Source organism: Cervus elaphus, chromosome 20 (genome assembly GCF_910594005.1).
Source record: "Cervus elaphus chromosome 20, mCerEla1.1, whole genome shotgun sequence".
NCBI classification, from domain to species: domain Eukaryota; kingdom Metazoa; phylum Chordata; class Mammalia; order Artiodactyla; family Cervidae; genus Cervus; species Cervus elaphus.
In genome coordinates, this window is record NC_057834.1 from 124,159,684 (window position 1) to 124,177,221 (window position 17,538).

General features: G+C 45.9%; 1 protein-coding gene across 4 annotated transcripts in view; it reads left to right on the forward strand.

The window, feature by feature from the left end:
* The window catches only part of FOXJ3 (forkhead box J3), a 141,243-nt gene extending 131,186 nt beyond the window's left edge, over positions 1–10,057 (forward strand). For all 4 annotated transcript variants that reach the window (XM_043875804.1, XM_043875803.1, XM_043875806.1 and 1 more), the window contains 2 exons: positions 6,647–6,754; positions 7,054–10,057. In XM_043875804.1, the coding sequence (XP_043731739.1) occupies positions 6,647–6,754; positions 7,054–7,169 (224 nt within the window). In that variant the 3' untranslated portion in view covers positions 7,170–10,057. The remainder of the gene's footprint in view (positions 1–6,646; positions 6,755–7,053) is intronic.
* The last annotated feature ends 7,481 nt before the right edge of the window (positions 10,058–17,538 follow it).

Genomic DNA, 17,538 nt, shown 5'->3' on the forward strand with positions numbered 1-17,538 from the left:
AATTGTTCTGTCTTGCTGTATTGCCCCTTTTGTTGATATATAATATCCTTTACAGGGAGTAAGACTTTACAAGATATCTCATAACCTTTTTTGGTTTAAAGTCTTTTGTCTGTTATTAGTACAGCAATCTCTGCTCTCCTTTGGTTGCTATTTGCATGGAATATCTTTTCATCCTTTCACTTTCAATCTGTTTGTGTCTTTGGATCTCAAGTGAGTCTCTTATAGTCAGCATATGGTTGGATCATGTGTTCTTATCCATTCTGCCAATCTCCATCTTTTGATAAGTTTGATCCGTTTATATTTAAAAGAATTATTGGTAAGAAGTGACTTTTATATTTTACTATTTGTTTCCTATTCGTTGTGGCTTTTTTTGTCCCTTATTTCCTGCATTACTATCGTCTTTTGTGTTTAGTTGATTTTTTGTAGTGAAATGTTTAAATTCCTTTCTCATTTCTTTGTATATTCTGTAGCTGTTTCTTTGTGGTTACCATGGCAATTGAGTTTAACATTCTAAAATTACAATACACTAATTTGAATTTATATCAGTGTAACTTCTATAGCATATGAAAGCTCTGTTCCTTTTCGTCTTCACCTCTGCCTCTGTTGGTTGTCGATGTCTCAGAATTACATGATTCTACATTGTGTGCCCAAAATATACACTGATAGTTATTTTAAATGTGTTAGTCTCTTAAATTATATATAAAACATGTGAAGCTGCAAACCAAAGTTACAGTAATATGAACTTTTATACTAATAGCTTTTAGAAAACATATTAGCATGTTAAATCATATATAGAACAAAAAGTGGAGTTAAAAATCATTGTTATGATAATGCTATCTCCATAATTGCACATGTATTTACCTTTATTGAGATCTTTATTTTTTCTCATGACTTTAAGTTACTATCTAGTGTCCTTTGATTTCTTCTTGCAAGACTCTCTTGACCATTATCTTCCAGGACAGGTCTAACAGTAACAAACTGCCTTAGCTTTTACTCATCTGGGAATGTCTTAATTTCTGCCTCACTCTTGAAAGGACACTTTTACCAGCTGTAGGATTCTTTGTTGACAGGTTTTTTTTGTTTCCTCTCTCTCTCAGCACTTTGAATAGATTGACCTTCTGGCCTCTGAAATTTCTGATGAGAAATCTGCTTATTGTCTTAATTGAGGATTCCTTGTATGTGACAAGTCACTTCTTTCTTGCTGCTTTCAAAATTCTCTCTTTATCTTTGTCTTTTGAAAATATACTTGTAATGTGTCTTGGTGTGGGTTCCTCTGACTTCATCTTACTTGGAGTTCAGTGAGCTTCCTGGATGTTTATAGTCCTGTCTTCCATCAAATTTGGAAGATTTTCACCTACTATGTGTTCAGATAGTCTTTCTACCCCTTTTCTTTCTTTTTTTCAGGAACTCCCAGAATGCATAATTGGGCTGCTTGCTAGTGTCTGACAGGTCCCTTAGGCTCTGTCTGCTTTTCTTCAGTATTTTTTCTTTCTGTTAATCTGTCTCAGTAATTTTCATTGTCCTATCCTCTCTTCAAGCCTGCTGATTGTTTTCCTCTGCCTGCTCAGGCCTTCTTAAGTCCCATCCTCTGCTGTCCTGTCAGAGTGGCCAGGTATCTCTTATGGATTCTCTCTAGACTGAGATCCTGGATTATTTTCTTAAAGCCCTTTGTTCCTAGACTTCTGTGGTCATTTCTTTTTGATCCTTGATCTTTACTATTGTGTTCTGGTTTTTGTTGTTGCTCAGTCGTGTCTGATTCTTTACAACCCCATGGACTGTGGGACACTAGACTTCCTGTCCTTCACTGTCTCCCAGAGTTTGCTCAGACTTATATGTCCATTGAGTCAATGATGCCATCCAATCATCTCACCCTCTGTCACCCCTTTCTCCTCCTGCCCTGAATCTTTTCCAGTCTCAGGGTCTTTGAGTGGGCTGTTTGCATCAGGTGGCCAGAGTATTGAAACTTCAGCATCAGTCCTTCCAGTGAACACCCAAGATTGATTTCCTTTAGGATTGACTGGTTTGATCTCCTTGCAGTCCAAGGGACTCTCAAGAGTCTTCTCCAGCACCACAGTTCAAAAGCATCAATTCTTCGGTGCTCAGCTTTCTTCAGAGAGTTGTTTAGAGATGTGTCCAACTCTTACATCCATACATGACTACTGGAAGAACCATAGCTTTGACTAGACGGATCTTTGTTGACAAAGTAATGTCTCTACTTTTTAATATGCTGTCTAGGTTGGTCATAGCTTTTCTTCCAAAGAGCAGCATCTTTTAATTTCATGGCTGCAGTCACCATCTGCAGTGATTTGGGAGCCCAAGAAAATAAAGTCTGTCACTGTTTCCCCATCTATTTGCCATGAAGTGATGGGACTGGATGGCATGATCTTAGATTTTTGAGTGCTGAGTTTTAAGTCAGCTTTTTCACTTTCCTCTTTCACCTTCATCAAGAGGCTCTTTAGTTCCTGTTCACTTTCTACCATAAGGATGGTGTCATCTGCTTATCTGAGGTTATTGATATTTCTCCCGGCAGTCTTGATTCCAGCTTGTGCTTCATCTAGCGTGACATTGTGCATGTTATACTCTGCATATAAGTTAAATAAGCAGGATAACAACATACAGCCTTGACATGATATACCCCTTTCTCTATTTTGAACCAGTCTGTTGTTCCATTTCTGGTTCTGTTACTTCTTGGCCTGCATGCAGGTTTCTCAGGAGGCAGGTGAGGTGGTCTGGTATTCCCATCTCTTTAAGAACTTTCCACAGTTTGTTGTGACCCATACAGTCAAAGGCTTTAGCATAGTCAATGAAGCAGAAGTAGATATTTTTTTGGAATTCTCTTGCCTTTTCTCCGACCCAGCAGATGTTGGCAATTTGATCTCTGGTTCCTCTGCCTTTCCTAATCCAGCTTGTACAACTGGAAGTTCTTGGTTCACGTACTGTTGAAGCCTAGCTTGAAGGATTTTGAGCATTACCTTGCTAGCATGTGAGATAAGTGCAATTGTGTGGTAGTTTGGATATTCTTTGGCATTGCCCTTCTTTGGAATTGAAATGCAAACTGATCTTTTCCAGTCCTGTGGCTATGATTTTCTTAATTATTTCCTGCCATCTTTCATTTTTATTCTCAGCACTTCCCTTCCTGCTAGGGTCCCCCAATTCCTTCTTGATTCTTAGTGCTATTCCATTCACAGCCTGCCAGACGCAGAAGACCTATAGTTTTCCCATAGTGTTTGTCTCCGAACTTTAGACTTTTCCTTCTGAGTCAAAAGAACTTTAGCCAGCCCTGGCCTGGTAAGCCATGTTGATCAACTCTGGTGTTAAGTATCTGTCACCTCTTGGCTGTTGATGTCTGTTCAACAGACACTCAGCTTTTGTTTTGTTTTTTTTTTACATGCCTGCCTGCTGCTTTCTGTTTTAAGTCCTAGCCATTTTGTGTCATTCTTTTATTCTCCTCCTTGCATCCCTCTTTATTTCACATTTATTCAGGTATCTCATTTCTCTCATCTCTATCCCCCAATAATTCTTCACCACATTTTCTTAGAAATGTAGTGTAAGAAGGGACTTCTCAGAGAGCTGTTATTTTTATCCTTTTATTTAACAAGTAAGGACACTGTGATCCAAAGAGAGAAAGTGATTTGCCTAAGATGGCAAAGTTCATTTGGATATAGATCTTGACTCCCAGAATATAGCCTCTCCATATCATTCAAACTCTTCCTGTCCTGTATGTTTTCAAGACTCTCCTTTTGATAAATACCTCTTTGGGCTTCTTAGAGATGCCAGAAATTAGTGTTATAATGTGTTCATGTGGAAGGGGAAAGAAGTAAAGGATGTTGTAACACACCAGTGTATTGCCTCTTACTCCTAAATTGTTTTACCTGTATTTACAGTTTGTCTTGTCCAGTAATGTTTAAGTCCTCTAGTGGTGCTGTTCTTAATGTGATACTCCACTTAAAGGTCATTAAATACAAATAGGTGTGCATGCGTTCATTCAGCAAACGTTTGTTTACAGCTTTCCTATGGCTGACTATATAGTGGGAACTAGGAATAATGAGTTCTCTCCCAAATAGTCACTGATCTCAAGGGGCTCACAGCCTGATAAGATTTGAGACAAGTCTATCAAGAAATACTGTATTATGAGGACTACATTTCTGCCACAGGGCAATGAGAATAAGAGAAAAGGGCTTACCTGTTTTGGGGAGAAAGAAAAGCTTTGTACAAGATGATACATTTCAGCTGGACTTCGCAGTTTAAGTGGGATTCTCTGTGACAGAGAAGTCTGATCACTTCTCTGCCCAAAACCTTTCATTAGTGCCCATTTTTCTCAGTAAAGACCGAAGTCCTTATACTGTGGCCCTACGTAGTCTGCTCCCCCATTACTCTCTGGCCTTGTCTCCTTTCCCACCCCCTCCTGTCAGCCCTGCTTCTGCACTGCTGGCCTCCCTGCTGTTACTTGAACACTCCAGACATACACCGCCTACCTCAGGGCCTCCATACTTGCTCTTTCCTCTGTCTTGAGCGACTTCCCCAGATAGACACATGACTCAAGTTTTTCCCTAAAAAAGCACCTACTCAAGTGATGACTTCCCTGATCATCCTACTTAAATAGTGCCTACTGTCCAGCACTCCTTTTCCCCCTCCTTGCCTTATTTTCCTCCATAGTGTGTATAATGTGCTATTTAATTTATGTTTCTCCCTTCCTCCCATCTTCATCCTTCCCAATAATCTGAAAACAAGTTCCAAAAAGACTGGGAGTTTTATTTTTCATTTACACTTACTAGCACAAATACTTCTTAAATGAATGAATGGTCATTCAACAAAAGTCTGCTTTTAAGAAATACGTTTTGTGATTAGATTTGTTGTTGAAATATAGTTGATTTGCAATATTAGCTTTAGGTGTGCAGCACAGTGTAGATTTTTAAATTCTCATGACTACATTCTAAATATTATAGGATCTCAGAAATCTTTGTAAACTGCTTTGTAAGTTAATTTTTTGCTTAGAAAGTCCAAGTACACGCTCATTGTTCAGTCTGTAATGAGAACATGGTGGAGGGGGGGATGAGAAGTAATGAGAATCTCTCCATGAAAATAAAAGTGTTATGAATGTGACAGTTTCAAAAAGTTAAGGCCACTTGTTTAATGTGGGTGTCAGTTTATGCCCATCATCTTGTTTATTTTCATAATTCTTCCCTAATTCTCACCTGTCTCCTCCTTTACTCAGAGGAGTGAAGCCCCGTAGCCTGATTCAGCCTTAAGAAAGAACATGAGCCACAAATGTGAAGGCTGGTCAGTACTTGGCAGAACTTTTTGTCCTGCAAAAATACACTAGAGTTACAACTTCGTATAACTTTTCTCTTCTTCTCAAGTCTTCCGTATGGCAGATTGGTCAAAGACCTCAGTTCTGACTTTAAACTTTTCTATAAAAAAGCATGTCATCTTGGGAGACAGTAGCTGGAAGTCAGAAGTCTTGGGTTCTCTCCCTGGTTCTTTCCCTTCTTCTCTTGTCTCACTTCCTCACCTGTATGAACAGAAGTAGGGCTGGGTTAGATTATTTCTGAGGCTGTCTCAAGCTTGGACAGTCTTAACTTTCCAGTGGCAGGTGGAAACTCGGAGTGGCCAAAGATAGTGTGCCCTACCTTGAATACAAAAGGAAGATTTTTCTTCTCTTTCTGTTTTCTCTGGGAAAATGATCACTGTTTGCTAGTTTGATTACGGTATTCCTAGAGTGCAAGTGTAGTCTTTGTGAAACACTAGCATACCTTAGGGGGAAAGCCTTTCCAGGATTCCAGATGTCTCATAATGTAAAACTGATGTGACGATGGTTCTTCCGCAGGAGTTAATGTGGGTGCCTGCGTGATGCTTCCTCCCCTCCCTTTCTGTTTGCATTAGGATGCAATGTAATTGATGTTTTGGAGCTGTTATACTTGATGACTGCTGTCAGTGAAAGCATATTAATTTAAGAACCCTCTGAAGTGCTATTTAAATAAGATCTATATTTCCCATTTTCACACTTCTAAATAATACATTGTTAATCACTTTTGAGGTGGCTCTTTTACTTTATATAAATCTTTCCTATCATTTTGGGCCTTCAGTCACTTTGTTAATCAGCTTGGGCACACTGAGGTCTGCTTTCAGGATGAGAACATCAGGGCAGTAGAGACAACTGTTACTGGAAAGAACCTATGAGTTAGAGCTGAATTGTAGCCTCTGTCAAATTGCTGTGTCTTTGGACAAGTCAGCTCAGCCTTCTGAGCATCAGTTGCCTCATCCATAAAATGAGATAATCCCTGTCTTGCCTTCATTGTGGGCCTACAGGGAGACTCAGATGAACTAATGAATATGAAAATGCTTTTGAGCTATGATAAGGTATGTAACAACAACAGACATAACTGGCCTGCATGCTTCCATAGAATTAGAGGTGGTGCCAGAATTAGCACCAGTGTACTCACACCCATCCCGGCACCCTGTCTGAAAATCCAGCATCACCTCTGGCAGAGTTTTAGCATCCAGAAGGAGAGAATCTCCCTTCTGTTTTCATCTTCACTTTACCTGCTTAATTTAGTTTTAGGTAACAATTCTATTAAGATTTTTGTGCTTGATTTGTTACTTATGGTAATAGGTTTTCCTTCTTTGTTCTTTTCAATCTGATTAGGAAATCTGTACATAGACTCCAGGCAAAATCTCCCTCCTTCAGTGATGCCGCCCCCTGGTTATCCTCACATCCCACAGGCACTCAGCACTCCAGGAACAACAATTGCAGGTAATTTGAGGCATGATGTGTTGGGGTTGGTGCTCAGAGTTTAATACTGAAAGGCTTTTTTAGCTTTCCCAGCGGTGAATGAGGCTACCTCAGGAGGGAGTGAACTCCCTGTTTCAGAGAGAGGGGTGGGGTGCAGAATACGTATAAAACGAGGATCATAAGGGAACCTTGTAGAGACTTCTGGGGGATTAGTGAGAGCGTGTGCGTTGAGTTCCTGGCACGAAGAAGTGTTCAGGTGTTTGTTTCTACTTCCTTTCTCCCCTCGCAAGTCACTGCTGATGTTGCCTCCTTCCTTCCAGGCCATCACGGAGCCATGAGCCAGCAGCACATGATGCCTTCCCAAGCCTTCCAGATGCGGCGCTCTCTTCCTCCGGATGACATCCAGGATGACTTTGATTGGGATTCCATTGTGTAGAGCGTGTTTTTCAAGGCACCAGACCCAGAGTCACCTTTCTGTGCAGTGGAAGGGAAAAGTTTAAGAGAATCCAGTTGAGAAAACAAAGTTGCTAATCATTTTACCAATGTTATAAAAAAATTTTTTGAAGACAATCAAGAAGATTTTAGCTGGATGACTTACTGCTTTTATCTGACCCAGACGAGTACTACATGTTTGTCTCCCGCCAGCTGCCCTATGTAGCTCCTAACTGTTGTGTGATTTGAACAGCTTTTGCATATTGTGTCAGTTTGATGTTGACCACAAGTGCCAGACTGATTTTTCAGACAGAGCCTGTTTTGCTGCAAGCAGTTTATAGATGCATATGTATAAATATGTGTACAAAAATTACTAAAAGCCTTCAGTTTTTTTCTAATTGGATTATTATGTCTTGAGAAGAAAGTTACTGTGAGTTTTTATTCCTTGTTAGGCTATTTTCTGCAGGATGCTTTTAACTGATGTAGGCAACTGAAAGGAAATAGATTTTTTTCAAAGCCCAGTTCCCCTTATTGAAAATCTTTTTTGGAAATGTGAGTATTGAGTTCTCCTTAGTAAGTCATAGAGAACCCAGAGTTTGATACTCTCCAAACAATCTAAAGGGGCATGTTGTTCCAGAGGAGCAGGAAGGACTGACCGGATGTTTTTTGATGCCTGGGGGATTCTAGAGTTCGTGTTGTACCTTGTCAGCATCTGTTTTTCTAAGTCTACACTGTCTGCCAATTCTAAATGTGTTTGATTGATTAGAATCTGGGCATTCTTGGCTTTTTAAACAAATCAGTGTCTCCACATTCACTTACGTATTTATTATTCAAAAGTGTTATTTTAATATTTATTGCTATCTTCTGTGAATGCCCAACTCCTGTTGGCATTAAGAAGAAATGCAGTGTCTGCAAGCACAGAATTAGTTTTCTTGATAAGAGTTTACAGACAAGACAATCAGAGATTGTGTCTTTCTCTTTGTCATTATTCCTGCCTTGTGAGTATATTCTCTATCTTTGCGTTCCTGCTGATTGAGACATTAGCTCAGTAAGATTTTCTGGAATTTGAATCTGAGCTCATTTGGGCAACAGAACAGCAGGGCAGTGCTTGTAAAGCAACTCCCCGCCCCCGCGTTCTCTTTCCATTTAGGGAGCACTGAAAGGCGCGTAGAGCCACACGTGGGTTTTATTTGCCTCACTCTCCAGTGCAGTTATTGTCGCTGGCCTGCTGTTTCTGTTGTCCTGTGTGTCTGTGTATGCATGCCATTTGGTTCCTTTCTTTGAATGCAGCCTGCATCTTAGGATTTTTTATTAGTTTGTTTTTTTGGTTGTTGTTTTGTTTTGTTTTATATCACAGTGATTTTGCATGGATTGATTGTCTTAGTTTTATAATGAAACTGAGAGAAATGAGATTTCTTTTTTCAATGAATAGATTTTGAATTGGTTCTTTAGGCCAAAAACAGATTTTTTTTTTCTCAGTTCTAATGGGAAAATAAAATGTTCCATCAAATCAAGGAGTACTAACTGCTCACTGGTTGCTCTTTAGCATTACTAGTCTGTCAGCCATGCTTAAGTCACTTTAATTACCCTTACTGATTCTGTGATTAAGTAATCTCTACTTGGACTAAGCAAAACATCTTTATTTCTCTGTGTGTATGTGAGAGTGTTTGTGAACGTCCGTGGGTATTTTTTTAATGGAGTGTTGCCTTGAATGAATTACTGGGAAGCCAGCCATGGTAAGGGCTGGTGAGGTTGGGGAGAAAGGAAGGGCTCTATGTTCCTGTTGTTTGGACCCTGCTTGGCATGAAAAAGGAAATTCAGTTCCAGTCCCTTGGATCAGTAAAAATCGGGGGATTCTGGAAAGGCAGCCAATAGGCCCCTGTTGGATGGATCAGAGGCAAAATGAGATAGCAGCCTGCAGAGAAAAAGCTTGGGAAAAAAGGGGGGAGGGTGATTCTTAGTCTGCACAAGTCATTGTTCTCTAGATACCAAAATAGCTGTTTTGAAACTTTAAATTGTGTGGGTAGCAGTGTGCACTTTAAACAATTTGAGTATTGGAATGCAGTAGCTTATACTGAGTGATTCAAGTAGAAACCACTGATGAAGATTTTACAAATTGTGTGAGGCTAATTTCCCATTCAGCAATCATTTACTGATTTGCAGTGATGAATATTTTTGTGACAATTTAAACTTACCATGAATGGCCCTGGAGGCAGAGCCTCCACCCAGACCATCCCACTCTAGTTAATGCACATGAGTGGGAAGCCCAGGACAGGCCTCCTGGTGGTTCCGGCCAGACACAGCTACCTGGCGAGGTGCACCGCATCCCTCTAGTGGCTGTCTCAGTGGGTAGTTGTCATTGCAAAGCAAGTTCTGTCTTGGGCTTAAATTGACTGAAGACTTGGGGAAAAGAATGAAATGCATATAATCAAATGGGGGCACTCTGTCCAGGAGAATAATCCGACTGGCATTTGTGGCAGTTTTTGAAATGTAAATGTATTCATGTGTGTTCTTGTAAATACATGTCTTTCAGATGTCCTTTGAAGTGGGAGGGAATCAATCTGGGGATTATTTCAAATGGAATAGAGTATTTTGATATTGTTCATTCAGAGGGTGATGTGTACATATCTATATTGTATATATGTGATGAAATGCATTGGCTTTTTGTGCAAACACAATCTGCTCTCTGTACTGCTGTTGGCCAGTCAGTGTTTTAATGTTTCTACAGTTTTGCTATTGCACGATTTCATATTTTGCCTCTATGATGAACGGCACCCATTCTTTGTAACTGTTTAGTGCTGTAAAGAAATATTCCAAGTGTCATTAGGATTGTTGCTGCCAGAAGTGATATGCATGAATGGCACTTAAAATAAATATATTATGTTAACTCTATTTACAACACCAATTGGTCTGTGTCATTTGCTGCAGTTGAGGGAACAAGATTGGAGCTAGTCCAGAAGCAGAAAGCCTGCAGTCTTTCCTTCCTTGGAGTCTTGGAGATTGTGTCCCATGTATTGCTGCCTCAGAACAGTCATTGCTGCTGTTTACTGACCATCTCACTTGCTCTGTGAACTTGGGGAAATTATTTCCTTTCTCTCAGCCTCATTTTCCTCATTTACAGTTCCTATAAAGTGAGAATAATACCTGCCTCCTACAGTTGTAGAGGGATTAAATTAATTAAGGCATTTAGGACAGCACCCGGCACATAAAAAGTACTCAGTATGTGCCAGGTGCTATGCTAAGTAGATACTGTTACCATCATCTTACCTGTGGGAACAACTCACACAGAGGTGTGAAAGCATCCCCAGATCCTTTGTTGACAAGTGGTAGAGCCATAAGGTTTGAATCCAGATCACTTGACTCCAGCCTCGTGTTCCCTTACACCCTCCACATTACTTCAGGGGAATTTCCCCAGACCCTAGTCTTGCCCCCAGCACTGCCTTCCCAGAGAGCTCTTTCCAAGAGGTCAAAGTGGAGTTTCTTAATATCTGTGGAGCCCACAGTGTCAGGCCTTCCCCTGAGAAATCCAGAGATGAGAAAGCCACAATTCCCATCTGTCCGGGGTGCAGACTTCCCATGACAGGGAGCAAATGCCAGCGCAGGGACACTGCCTGGGGAAGCTACTCTGAAGGTGCACCCTGGCAGGAAGATTCTGGGGGTGAGCAGTTAGGTCATACTGAGGCTGGGGCATTGGCTTAGGGAAACCTTGGGTGGGCATGGGCTATTTTGAGTCCGCATAGGGTCCTTGATGGACAGGGAAGGCATTTCCATTTATATCACTATTCTGAGCCAGGCTGGGAAGCTAGAGTAGCATGGAGAAGGGGTGGAGTTGAAGCTAGAGAAGTGACAGATTGCTAGTTAAGAGCCAAGCACCAGTGATCCTATGGGATGAGTGGTGGTGTCCCAACCTGATTATGGAAACGTGCTTGATGACACTGATGCAAGACCGACAATACTGGTGGGAAGTAGACTTGAAGCTATGGTCTGTCTCAGGAATGGGAGGACTTCCTACCAACCCCACGATCCTGCCCAAGACCTGTCCCTGCTTCTGACTTGACCTGTACAACCCTGTCTACTTCAGGTTCCTTTTTGTCTGAGCATCTCAACACTGAATGTCATTCTACTGGGTAAAGGTACATGTTCTGTAAAACATTGCCCTTGGATGCAAGTCAGCTACTTCCACTGTAACCAAGAATTAGGAAAAATGGCTGTGTTGGGCTTACTGAGACACTATTTATCGCCAACATGATTTTCCAGAGGATTTTGGACTTAACCTCCTGGTGTCTTCCTCCATGTGATAAACTAGTCAACCACACATTTGGTAAGTGACTGCTCCAGAGCCAGAGCCCAACCCCAGGTCAAGGCTGCTTTGGCCCTGCTCTCAAGCTGTGTCCCTGAGCAACGCTGACCCCAGAAGTCAGAGTAGGGCAGTTACCATGTCTTCCTTGTTTCTTTACATTACTTACTCCAAGAAAATGCAGGCAATCAGATTTCCCCTTAAACTGTGTGGTAGATACTCTTGTTATCAACCTATTGCAAAGAAAGAATCTGAGCCAAAAAGTGATTAAGTCACCTGCCCTGGATTTGAGATGATATTATTTCAAACCCAGGCTGTCCAGCCACAATGTCTGCACTGCACTGCACTGTTCTGGCATTCCATACCAGGCAAGGACCTGGAGTCTTAGAACAAAGCCATGAGGCCGCAGTAAGGAGCAGAGGCCACCAGAGGGCGCAGGGCCACCAGCTGTGTCCTCTTCCTCCTTTGGAAGGCTTCCTTTACCACAAGTGCTGTGTTCTCTCCTCTGCAACCCCCACGGAGCTGGCTGCTCCTCCAGATAGACAGGGACCCCCAGAGCCCAGCTCTCAGAATCTGTTCACTCATCATGAGAGCTTGCTGGAGGGAGCCAAGGAGCCCCCTCTAGTCTGGAGTGGGGCCCACTCTAGAGCAGCCTCTGAGCAGAGACATCACTTTGCCAACAAAGGTCCATCCAGTCAAAGCTATGGTTTTTCCAGTAGTCATGTGCGGATGTGAGAGTTGGACTATAAAGAAGGCTGAGTGCTGAAGAATTGATGCTTTCCAGCAGCATGCTGGAGAAGACTCTTGAGAGTCCCTTGGACAGCAAGGAGATCAAAGCAGTCCATCCTAAAGGAAATCGGTCCTGAATATTCATTGGAAGGACTGATGCTGAAGCTGAAGCTCCAGTACTTCAGCCATCTGATGTGAAGAGCTGACTCGTTAGAAAAGACCCTGGTGCTTGGAAAGATTGAAGACAGGAAGAGAAGGGGGCAACAGAGATGGTTGGATAGCATCACTGACTCAAAGGACATGAGTTTGAGCAAACTCTGGGCAAGATAGCGAAGGACAAGGAAGCCTGGCGTGCTGGAATCCATGGGGTTGCAAAGAGTCGGACATAACTTAGCTACTGAACAACAGCACCTGAGCCTGCTGCCCTGGCCCAGCCACAGTCAAGCCCACTGTCCCCTACTCCAAGGTTAGGGTGGGGAAGGTTGGGCTCCCATCCACCCCAGCTGAGTTTCCTGAGGCTCTGCTCTTCTGGGACCTCAGTTGATGCATTATTTGGGCAGGTGTGGGGAGGGCCATGGTCAGGCCAGCCACAAACCTTGCCACTGTACATCCACCCTTGTCCTCCCACCCCTCCCTTCAAGCCCCCCACCCCCACCCCCACTCACACATCAACCCCTTTGGCCATCACAAACATTATGATTATTGCCACTATTTGCCAGGCCCTGTGCCCAGCACTTGACAGCCGTTATCTGAGTTAGCACTCCCAGTGCCTTGGAGGTTGATGTCATTTATCTCCCTTTTACTGCTGGACAATGCCATTCAGAGAGGTGAAGTCATTTGCCCAAGGTCACCGTCAGAGGTTGGCAAGGGGATGGGAACCCAGAGCTCCTTACTCCTGTCTGCTCTTGGCACCAGGGCCTATGACCTCTTCCACAACACTCCCCGGTTGCCCTTGACCTTTCTCAGGGCCAGTCTCCACCCCCATTCCAACCCACCCCACCCTAGCCTGAGCTGACGTCACTGGGTGAATGCCACCCATCTCAGGACGCAGCCCCCAGAAGGTCAGAGGGGCAACTTCCTGTCCCAACAATGGCAATAAAGACGCCCGAGGACACTTCTCACCCTTCCCACACCTGAGTGACGTCCATAGGCAGAGGCCTTCCCGGGAACGGTCCTCCGAGAGCGTGTGAGTGTGTGAGCTGTGACTGGGGTGGGGTCGGGGTGGGGGGGGCGCGTGTGTGTGGAGGTCCCGTAAGTCAGGGTAACCACGGGTGCTGACTGTGCTCGTGTGGCCTTGCGAGCATGTGAGCAAGGCCTTATATGTGTGTGCTTGTGTGTCTGTGCCCGGGTACGTGTGTTGCCTGTCTGACTGTGACCGTGTGCCTTGGTGTGCCCGTGTGTGACCACGAACCGCAGACAGGAGAGAAAGCATTTTGTCGGAAGGGACGGCCGGACGGCTCCTGACCTCATCAGCCACTCGTGTCTTCCCCTACGGCCCCCGCCCCAGGAAACACTTGCCTGAGGATAGAGCTGGGGTTAGGATTCTCAGATCTATTTTCCCCCCTTTCTCATCATATTCCTGGCCTGGCCCCTGTCACTGCTCCTTCCTGCTGTGGCCCTTTGGACAGTTACCCAGATCTATCTAAACCACCTGTTCCTGCCCCGGGGCAGCTCCTACCCTCCTCCTTGTCCCCCCACCCCCCAGAATTTCCTGGTCAGACCAGAAACTGGTCTACTGTGAGCTGCTGGCCTATGCCTCAGCACGTTCCCTGCAGGCCTCAAAGGCCAGAATCACACCTGAGACAATGGAAACAACATAGACTCTGCAGTCAGAAGAACCTAAAATTCCATCTGGGCAAGACATTGCCCCCTCCGAGCCTCAGTTTCCTCATCTGTATAATGGGATTAAAGGGTTGATGAGACCATCCATGAGCAGTCAGATGGAAGCAGCCAGCCCAGGCCCTGGCACGTTGCAGGTCCCAAGGGCCCATCTACCTTCCCTTCTTGCCCCCTTCCCTTGCTTCTCTTCCACAGGCCAAGACCCATCATTCCCCTGTGACACCATCCTTCTAATCACCCCTGGCCCTCCCAGGGCACCATGCGGGTGGAACACACCCCTTCTCTCCTAGACCAGTGCAGCAGCCATGCCTAGATGGTCCACTCCCAACACCAAGGGCCATGATGGCGTTTCTAAATCACAGCTCTCCTCTCCTCCCTGGTTTCCCAGGGTCACCAAGTCGAGGGCAAAATGCCTCCGCTTGATGTGTAGAGCTTCCTCTGACTGCTCACCCACAGCCAGAGGGTGTCACTCTCTGCTTCAGCCCATCCTCCTACTCCGGGCTTTCTGATGCCAGCCTTTGCTGTGCAGCCCCCATCTCTGTCGGTCCAAATCCTCCCATTGATCAAGGCCCCGTTCAAACACCACCTGGCCTGGTAAGTGTCCCCAGACATGGCCCCAGGGGGACCTTTCTCCCCGAGGAGCCCCAGGGGGGTGCCTGTGTCATCTCTTCCCTCTAGCCTGTGCTCTGGGGCACATGGCAGGAGCTCCTTCCTTCCCTGACAGCCTTTAGGTGCAGGGGTTGTTTCTGTGGTCGATGCCCACAGGTGACTGGGGTCGGGGGGGGGCGGGTAGTTGCTGGGGGCATGAGGCAGCTGCTGGCCTGCCATGTGGGGAGCAGATGGTGAATGGAGCTCCCCAGGTGCCTCATCCTCACCAGGCCACTGGGGCATGAGATGACAGCGCCGAGCAAACAACCAGACACACCCTCTGTCTACTCCCCAGCTGCCCCCCCAGAGCATCATGGGAGAGATCCTGCCCACCCCAGCACCTGGGGGGTAGGGAGCCCTAAACCCCCACCTGGACTTCAGCTCAAGCCAACAGGCTTCAAATTCCCACTCAGTTGTCCACTTTCCTCCTCTGTAAAATGGGCGTCGCTGTAAAACAGGGTCTGACTCTGGCTGCACCTTTCTTCTCCTCCTTCTGCGAAGATGGGGGCCAGGAAGACAGGGCAGGAGGTATGAACCAAGGAGAAGTTTCATCTTTTCTTTGGCACTTGTGAGAACTGGCCTCTGCTCTGGAATTTATAGCTTTGTGACCACAGCTGCTGCCAAGTCCACCTTGGCAATGAGTCTGAAAAGTTGCGCCTTCCTCTAGGCTGAGCCGGCCTGCCCCATGCTCATGTCTGCGCCTCCCTCTCTGTTTGGCTAGGTGCCCTCATGCTGAGCACCACCAGGGCAACTGCGCCCGAAGCATCTGCCCGCACCCTCAGGAAAGTTGTGCTGTCTTAACCTCTCCAGGCCTCTGAGCTTCAGTGTCCACACCTATAAAGTGGGGTTCTACGGTGACCCTTCATGTATTCCCAGAGCTGTTAGGAGGTTCACATACATTGGGATGTCTTCCTCAGGCGGTTCTGGGCTCTCGGAAGAATGTCCAGGACGTGTTTACAAGCGGGATGGGGAGGCTGTGAACTGTGGGCCACACCCTCCTCATGGTCACACAGATCAATATGGGAGTCTCCAGTCTTCCACCTGGGCTCTGCTCTAGGCCTTCCTTCCTAGGGTCAGCTGAGGCCTCCCGCCCTCAGGGAAGCAGAGTCACCAGGCCTGGGAGGACTGGGCCTCGGGGTACCCAGCTTTAACAGGCACACTGGAACCATGGTGAGGTCACCCCAACCCAAGAGTTCAACAACCTCTAGGCCAAAACAATGGCGGTCGGCAACCTCACAGAGTCCAGAGGGCACCCCGATAGCAGGGGGGAATCCCGGCAGCTGCCAGAGTGGGTGAGGGGTGGCTGGGCTGCAGGCCGGGGTCTGGTTTCCACACCTGTAAAGCACGTACCCAGACAAAGTGCTTAATCCTCGTTTCCTGTTACTGTTAATGTTGTGATTAGTCCAAATACCACAGCCTGTCTGGTCTCCAGGCTTCCCTGGTGGCTCAGATGGTAAAGCGTCTGCCTGTGATGCAGGAGACTGGGTTCGATCCCTGGGTCAGGAAGATCCCCTGGAGAAGGAAATGGTAACCCACTCAGTACTCTTGCCTGGAAAATTCCATGTATGGAGGAGCCTGGTGGGCTACGCTCCATGGGGTTGCAAAGAGTCGGACACGACTGAGCAATTTCATTGGTTCACTGGTTCTGGCCTCCTGCGGGATCAGGGGTAGCGGATAAGTTCCAAGCCTTGTGTGGGTACTGGGGCCACCACGGAGCAAGACACAGGCTCTGCTCTCAGGAGTTTGCAAGAGAGCAGGCGGCACAGATTGGTAGGTTTTATCAGGGGAAAGAATAGGAAGCTGATGGAGCCCAGGGGACAGATATGGTCTTAATACAGGCTTGTTGGGGCTGGAAGCCAGTGAGGAAGGTTTTCCAGGCAATTCAAAATCCACAATATACTTGTCATTGTTTCCATTTTTCTGATGTAGAAACTGAGGCTCAGAGAGAGCATACAACTATTCATTGATGAGTGGGGACTCTACTGCAGGGCCGCCTGGCTCTAAAGCTGGAGCTATTCTACCAACATCAGAAATCCCCAACCTCTGGGATCTAATGCCTGATGATCAGAGGTGGAGATGATGTAATAATAATAGAAATAAAGTACACAGTAAATGTAAGCACTTGAATCATTCCCAAACCGTTCCCCACCCACCTACCCTGGTCCGTGGAGAAAACTGTCTTTCATGAAACCAGTTCCTGGTGCCAAAAATGTTGGGACCACTGACCTACAGGGCCCCAGGTCTGGGCTCCTTCTTTCCAGCCCACTCCTAGGGAGACTTGGGATCCTCGTGAAAAGTGAGCAGGGAGCTGACCATGACGAGGTTTGACAGAGAGTCTGGGCTTCCTTCTGAAGGTGTTGGGCAGCCACTGATGGGTTTTCACGTGGGGAGGCAGGTAGAAGTGGTATGGCTTGGTAGGCTATGGAGCTTCAGGAGTTTGTCAGAAGAGGTGGCCTTGGATGTGAGCGGCCCCAAACCACCCAGACCGACCCACTTGCTGCCTATAAGGAATGATGAGGGGTGTCGGGGTGCTGGGGAACCAAGACCACAGGACTCAGGTGTGGGCCTGGGGTGGTCCAGAACCCCAGGCTTCCAAGAGAGCCCCAAGATCCAGCAGCTTCAATGCAGGAGAGGAGGTAGGAGGCCTGGATCCACACCTGGGCCCAGGTTGGGCCAGGGAATTGGCGGGGAGAGAGAGGGAGGGTACTGGTTTCCATTTCCCAGGGTAGATGTCAGAGGCAGGGTTGGGGAGGGTCAGGCCCAAAGGGCTGAGGCCTGGGAGCCATTTCCTCTTTCCCACAGTGTGGAGCTATGTCACTCCCATGCACCTAGACCCCCACCCACCCCACCCCTGGTGTGT